This window comes from Dipteris shenzhenensis, chromosome 10 (genome assembly GCF_047967505.1).
Source record: "Dipteris shenzhenensis isolate YYH24624 ecotype China chromosome 10, Dip_SZ_1.0, whole genome shotgun sequence".
NCBI classification, from domain to species: Eukaryota; Viridiplantae; Streptophyta; class Polypodiopsida; order Gleicheniales; family Dipteridaceae; genus Dipteris; species Dipteris shenzhenensis.
Genome location: NC_141605.1, coordinates 50,087,324 through 50,095,172, shown reverse-complemented (window position 1 = coordinate 50,095,172; position 7,849 = coordinate 50,087,324). Strand labels below are relative to the sequence as shown.

Genomic DNA, 7,849 nt, shown 5'->3' with positions numbered 1-7,849 from the left:
ATGTCAGAGAGCACTTCATCAGAGAAAGAGTGTTACCTGGTGACATCACACTACAGCATTGTGATAGCAAAGAGAATGTTGCAGACATCTTTACCAAACCACTCGGTAAAGAGCTATTCGAGAAACACCGACTAGCTCTTGGTTTGACGTAGAGGAAGGACATTCCCATTAAAGGGGTGTGATGGAATGTAATGCTCAGTCCTTCGATTCCCCAGAATCATCATCTTGAGGGAAGGCCTACTTCATGATGTTGATCTTGAGGGAAGGTGTTGAGATCTCAGTTCACGCTCAACATCATGTGATCATGTGTGCATAGCACCATCACGTGATCATATGTGCATAGCACTAACCTTATAGAGTGCTATAAAGGAAAGGGTTAGATACCCTAACCCTAACCCTAAAAGAGTTTGTATATATTCTTTTTTTTCAACTAAATCTAGTGTACAGTTAGTCATTTGTGGTGTGCTCTCTAGCTGTGCCCTCTCTCCTCATCTCCACTCTTCTCCTCTCCCCTCTTCATATTTTGTCAATGTTTACAAGAGATAAAAGCCAAATACTTGCAACTCTTCAACCTGGAAGTAACAATAAGTTTTCTTGAAAAGGAACAAGCAAGGGGATGATTGCCCTTAGGCAAAGTTGAAAGTAACAGACACATGACAACTCAAGAGACATAATAAAGCAAGTAGATGCACCCAAGACAATTGCAAAGGCAACAAGCTAGAACCCTCTCAATTTGTGGTTTAAGTCAACATATGACACTCAAATGGGACTCAACTAGACTATTTGAAACGGAAAGTAGAAACTAGATAATATTAATTAAATGAGAGACGGTTGAAGTAGTTAATTTGTTCTTCAATTTCTTGTACTTTCCATGTAATTACTAGCCGTTGGCAAAAAGTAAACCATGAGCACGTTTGTGGCAACACTGTTACAGATGCAACAAAAGTAACGAATGACAAAAAGGTCCATTTGCCACATCATCGAATCGAGAGCAATTGAGCATGGTAGTCACAACATTAGTATTACTATGTTACTCATCAAATGCAATCGTCATCAAAGCATTATCATGAACTATAATGTCGTGGCCTTGACTATGTAGTAACAATATAAATTTTGCTTGGATGTTCTCAAGACATCACACAAACATTCTCCACGAGAGAGACAAAGAGAGAGAGAGAGAGGATTACTTCAAGGGACATGGGAAAATGGGGTGCATTAGAATGAGAAGTGGAGACACATAACTAGAGAGTCATTCATTATGATTCAAACCAATGTAGATGAATAATGGGTACATGGGGTTGTGGCGTGGTAATTTCAATGGAAGTGCGACAGCTACAAATCGAGATGGGGAATATGTTACATGATGACATAGCAGTAGATAGAATATTTGAGGTGATAACAACATAATTTTTTTTTCAGATAAGGGAAATGCAAGGCTTAAGGGAGAGCGGAATGAAGGAGGAGTTCAGTTTGCCGGACTTTCTCGTCGGCTTCACGGAGTCGTTCAGAGGCCAACGTGGCGGCCTTCTGGGCCTCCTCGCGCTGTTGTTGGAGGATGCTACGCCGGCTCGTGGCCTCCGCGAGGCGACCCGCCAAAGTAACGTTCTCCGCCACCTTCTGCGCCAGCTGCTCCTCCAACGCCTTCCTCCTCGCCTCCGCCGCCCTCACCTCCTCCTGCAGCCCCGCTATCATCCTCTTCTCCTCCTCCTTCCCCCCCCTCTTCGCCTCCTCCCTCAACCTCCTCACCTCAGCCCTTTCCTCCTCCACCTTCCCCTCCAACCCCTCCACCTGCCTCCTCAGCTGCCCCGCCTCCCCCTTCGCCTCCCTCTCCCCCCTCCTAGCCGCCGCCGCTTCCGCCTCCGCTCTCTCCACCCTCCTCTCCATCTCCGCCATCCTCCCACGTACCGCCTTCCGCTCTTCCTCCACCTCTCCCGTTCCCACCACCCTCGCCTTCGCCCTCAGCTCGGCCTCCGCTTCCGCCAGCTTTTGCTCCGCTGATTCCAGCTGCGCGTAGATCATCGCCTGCTTCCCCCTTAAATCGGCCTCCTTTGTTCTCATCTCTGCGAGATGCCGTTTCTCCTCTTGCAGTTCTGATCGCATATCGAGAATAGCTTTGAAGACGGCACACAACGCCATGGCGATCAAGGTGGACACCAACGGCCATACGCCGAGGATGGGTTTGAACATGAAGCACAAGGTCACGGTGGATATGAAGGCGGTCCATACGAATGCCCACGGTTCAATTCCCATTCGCCTGTTGTGTGGCGGAGCGGCACAATCGCTCTCACTCGGATGAGCGAGTGTTTCAATCGGATCTGGCTGTAGCTGACTGCCACTAACCACCATGGAGACTATTAAATATGGTTTGGAAGTTCGTATCGTGCTGAAGCCAAAAAATCTGGCTTTCGTGATTATTTAATTCACTTCATCCTCGAGCTTTCGTGAGGATTTAATTCACTTCATGCCAATATTCATCACGCTTGGAATAATATATTCATCACGCTTGGAATAATTGGCCAACATTTGATGCTAAAGTACATCTTTCTTTTGTTGGCCTGCCCCCAATGGGGTAGGGCTTAGTAAACGTTTGGGCCTCAAAAAGAAAAATGGGTCATTTCTTTTATTTGAAAATTTGTGAATTTCTCATTGGGCTGGCGCGCTCTTCTGACGAGTTCTGGCTAAAAGTCTGCAAATATTCTAGGGACGAAGAGCTTCGGCTGTTTTTGGCTATGGTGGTTGTTGGTGTCCTAGGTTGTATGCCACCCATGCTCTCCTTCCCCTTGGATAGCCTTTCATGTACATAGCTGCCTGCTTAGAGTTTCTTATGGGTACTCTGTGCGCAATGTCATTCGTTTCCCTTGATTTCGAGGTTCGATCTTTTGATTAGTTTGGTGACACTGTCGACAATGTCATTCGTTCATGATGCTTTACCCTGCAAGTACCACCATCTGGTCTCTTTTGTTCAAGTTCCATGGTAGTTTGTGCTCTGCCAGAATGCATTTTTTGTCTGACTGATTTTTGCACGTCGGCCTCATTTTTTGTTTTCTTAGGTCGCTTTCCCTTCCAAGAACGCATCGTTTAACCTACATTCTCTCGATCATACATTTTCCTGCTGCTGCAGGTGAGAACCCATGGCCAGGGGTGGAACAATTGTTTGCTGCAACAAATGAGAAAAGCTTCTTCCTGGCTTTATTTTTTAGTTTGTGTTTGCAGTTAGACCGATTTGTTGGATGAAGCTTAGAGATTCTTCCCTCCATGAAGATAGGCTTTGTGGCTCCTCTCTATCGGGCCTACCTTGTGTATTCGATCTCTTTCTTGCTCCTTCTTGGTAAATCGATTGGGTAGTAGGACAAGTGCATAAAACCTCTGGAGCATTATCTGAAGGAAATGAAAGCCTTGATGCAAAACTTGCAGGAAGCGATCATGGAGACGCTAGGAGGGAGAGTCCTGGACATAAAGGAGGCGAATGTGCCCAAAACTGGGCTGAGCATATCTTTCTATTCGGCATGCCTAGACCTCAATCTGATGTTGGGATTGCATAGCCACAAAGGCATCATCGCGTTACAATCTTGCTAGAGACGGAGGAGGTGCAAGGCCTGCAATTGTGCAATGATGGGTGATGGGTGGCACACAAGCCAGTGCGAGGTCCACTGAACATCATTCTGGGGGAATAGATGGAGGTAATGGAGAACAAAAACACTCAATAAACCGAGACTAGCTGAAGTAAGATCCTTGCAATAGGACAAGAAGAGATTCTTGATGGGAATTTGAACATCCCTGGCCTAAAAAACAATCTCATCCAAAAGTAATAAAAGAGAGATTGAGAGAGAGCAAACTTTGGGACAACCAAAGAGAGATCTCAATCCCCAGGGATGAAATATATTGCCCATTGATACCAAGTTTCTTGAGAGTCTTGAAATGGCGACTAAGAAGCTCCAATAGTGCTTCTGTTGGAAGTCCCTTCTATCCCTGGAGACTCAATGATCGTAACTGTGGACTGGGCTAGATTCCCATGGAAGTTGCTGGGATTAATGTTTATGAGACCACTACTACACACGGATCCTATTGCGATGTTTAAGTACTGACGTTTAGCGTGCGCGGGGCGCTAATTGTTGGTATGGGAAGCGCATCCTGTAAAGCATCGCTATATAGTGACTTTAAGCAAACGTCGCTATATAGCGACAATTTCTAAAGTCGCTATATAGCGACGTTTATCAGAAATGTAAGTGTGGCTATATAGCGACACTAAGATACTATTTTATAGCGACGTTTTTTAGAGAGCTTTTTTACTCATATAGGCCTTAAAAGTTAGTTTTTTCCAATGACAAATTTTTTTAAATTTTCATACATGTTTGATCTTTTGAGAGAATAACCGTATGAGAGCATGTACATCAAGCCTTTGAAGCTCATATATTCATGTCCAGGTTTGAGATCAAAAAAATCAATGAAGAGCATTTACATCAATTGTTTCATCTTGAGCCAAGTCTAACGCGCCAAACAAGTCTATATCTAACTCTATACCGAGTTGATCACCTATATCATCATCGTACTCTAGCATCGTACATTCACCTAAAAGTACTTGATCATCTTCTTCAATAAAGTGTGGTGATTCTTGATGATTGTTGTCTTCTTCCTCAATATCGTGATCTCCATCTTCCTCCCGTGCGATGTCATTATGCGCATCTTCCTCTTGGCTCATATTGTGATCTTAATCTTCTTCACTAGATTCATCAGGATCAATTGGATCCGGCATTAGTAGTGGCATCTCCATATCCACATCTCTATCTTCAAAAATTTGCTTACTTCGTGGTGCAACTTGGATCACGTACCACCATCTTGGATCAGAACGATCCGGATGAAAAACCACCTATATTGAAGATGGGTGCCAAATGTCATCAATTATATATATGAAATTATGCTTAAGTACATGTATCAATGGATCTTTAAAAATGAAAGCTTCGATTAATTAAATCATTAGTATGCACCTGCTCACAGTGCTTGAGAAAAACAAAAGTATCACTTTCATCGGTCCAATGTTTGGTGGAGTCTATTACAAAGAAACCGCTACTATCTTTTCTCATTGTCACATGGGGACCGTTGTAAATAGTTCTAAACCATTTTACATCAAGAATGAAAATACTAAATTGTCTGAAATCAACTTCATAGATTTCGCGTATGATTCCACAATAATCCAACTGTGAGGAGAGAAGATTGGTATCCGAAGCACTTGCTCGGCTATCTTGTGTGAAGTTAGCCATGACTCCACAATCATACGTGATCTCTTTGAATCGATACGTTCCACACGAAAATGTCGTCCATATGACCATAATACACTGTACTTTTTGTACTATAAAAGAGCATCATTAAAACAATGAAGATGCATCTATTTTATAGCGTATATTGCCACAAATAATTACTTAATTACGTCAAGAGGTAAGAAACTTACATGCATCATACATCCAGATGATAACTCTCGCTCGCGCTCGTTTATTGTCTCTCCATCGCGTTCGGCTTTACGTAGAGCCAGTTGTAGCCAATCAAGTGACATGTGAGTGGGGAGAAGAGCCAGATCCCGTGGATATGGTTGTGATCGCCTGTACATTTACTCTGAATCTCATCCTTGCATTTATTCTTTCTGCTTTGGCCACTTCATATCTATCAATCCACTTCTGCATCTCAGGGCTATTGAGGATACAAAACTTATTGAATTTCTCCATTTGCTCTTCACTCGTCTTTCTTTCAATCCCTTTTCCTTGGGGAACCTCACCAACGATGAGATCATCATCCTTGTTATGCCAAGCTTGCGGCATATCGGGATCCGTGGATGCAAGAAACTCCGCGATATATACTAATGACTCTTGCACAAGCCATCCCTCTACCATGCTTGCTTCTGGTCTTGCTCTTTGTCTTACAAATCCCTTCAAAGTTTTCATAAACCGCTCGAGAAAAAGCATCCATCGACTATGAACAGTACTTGTAATAGCCACCTCATCAACTATGTGCACAAGCAAGTGGACTTGAGTTGTCATAATGCTCGAGGGAAAGTGCTTCTCAAGCAAGCATACGGCTTCGATGGATTCCACCCTAGCCTTCTCGATGCTCGATATGGAGATCTCTTTTTGAGATATCCACCTATTTCACATGTCCATGTAAGATATTTTCATAATTAGTCTACAGATTAATCAGCTTAAATTCAAGAAAATGCAATCAATGCGATTTGATAGTAAGCATACCTCACAATACCACTGATCTTGAATATAGCACTTCTAACATCTTCTTGTAAGCACCCTTTTATTGTAATTGGGAGGATGAACTATCAAAGCAAAAAGAAGTCATGTCAATAATATAACATAATCATAATTACGCTAACACATCACGATTATCGGTACACTAATTCTACAGCTTAGAATACCTGTAAAACCTTGTGCTAATCATGGGACTTGAGCCCACTAAGCTTATTGTCCTTTGAAAATGCTCCTTTCAAGCAACTCATTTACCCTGTTGGTGTTTGAAAAGAGGCAATGTCCACCTTGACCGCTGCCTCCTCCCTCATAGAGAGGATCCACATTGCTTTCGCGAGGACAACTTTTCCCGAAGCATGCACTTGGGGCCACAAACGAGACATCCTATTCATAGCACGCAAGTGTTCTCACACTCCTCTCGAGTCTTTGGAACCAACCAAGTGTGTCCAAATAGTAGCCCCCACATTCTTGAAGATATGCATGGGATCCAAGAGATGATTGATTTGTAATAGACCCCAATAAGGAAGCTCGTGAAAGATCGATAGCCTCTTCATACCAGGAGGACGTTCCTCTCCATTCGCCCTCCAAGCTTGAATCCAATCACTTGCCTTCAAATATGATGGTGGTGGATCAAGCTGACCTCCATGTGCGAGATGGGGTCCAGCGGAAGGTATCGAGCATGACCTTCATACACATTTTTCCTCATATGTTTGGAGTATCGTGCAAGCGATTTCAAACCCGGTCCACAAACAGGACAAACATGGTACCCACTTGTAACAAGTCCTGCACACGTGCATGAATGTGTTAGTATAAGACATGCGTGCGAAAGAGAGTCATAAAAGCATAATCCTATATTATACTTGTAGAGACACAACCACGTACCTGTGCACTCTCTATATCCTGGGTAGTCATGCATGGTCCACATCAAGATACCCTTGACCAAAATATCATTGGTATGTCTAGGAGCTCTGGAAATATCAAAGAACCACACTCCTCTCCATAATATCTATAACTCCTCTATCAAAGGTGCCATGCACACGTCCATATTTTTTGCCTTGTACTTCCCTGGCACAAGTAGTGCAAGCATGAGATGTCCCTTTTTTATTGTTAGCCATGGTGGGATATTGTAATTCACCACGACTATGGGCCATGTCGACCAAGATGTCGAGCGTAATCTGAAAGGATTCATGCAGTCCATGGCGAGCCCAAGATGTAAGTTGTGTGGCTCCCTCGCAAAGTCCGGCCACTGATTGTCTATGTGCTTCCAAGCTGCACAATCATCGGACGAGCTTCCACTCGTCCCTTCCATCTGCACTTATAAAATCACAACATAAGTTGCAAGGAAATATATTAACAGTTATAAAACAACATCTATGAGCTTCTTTTTTAACTTTAAACATAAAGTGTCCTGAAGCGTCGCTATATAGCGACGTTTTGACTTGTTCCGTGACTATATAGTGACGATTTGCTCTGTTCCGTCGCTATATAGTGACGCTTTTAAATAAAAGCATCGCTATATAGCGACTGACCAGCGTCGCTATATAGCGACGCTGTGGGTTAAAACTCAAACCTCACGATGCGGCGCTTTCTTTAGCAATCTCTATTGT

At 43.4% G+C, this 7,849-nt stretch overlaps 1 protein-coding gene across 1 annotated transcript; it reads right to left on the bottom strand.

Moving 5' to 3' along the window:
• Positions 1 to 1,313: 1,313 nt before the first annotated feature.
• Positions 1,314 to 2,370, bottom strand: LOC147897938 (uncharacterized). The gene has a single exon (XM_087380150.1). The coding sequence runs from the start codon at positions 2,344 to 2,346 to the stop codon at positions 1,438 to 1,440; it is 909 nt and encodes a 302-aa protein (XP_087236276.1). The 5' UTR covers positions 2,347 to 2,370; the 3' UTR covers positions 1,314 to 1,437.
• Positions 2,371 to 7,849: the final 5,479 nt, after the last annotated feature.

What these genes read in the sequence shown, in the direction of transcription:
- LOC147897938 (XM_087380150.1), bottom strand. Translation starts at nt 2,346, where the DNA reads ATGGTGGTTAGTGGCAGTCAGCTACAGCCAGATCCGATTGAAACACTC.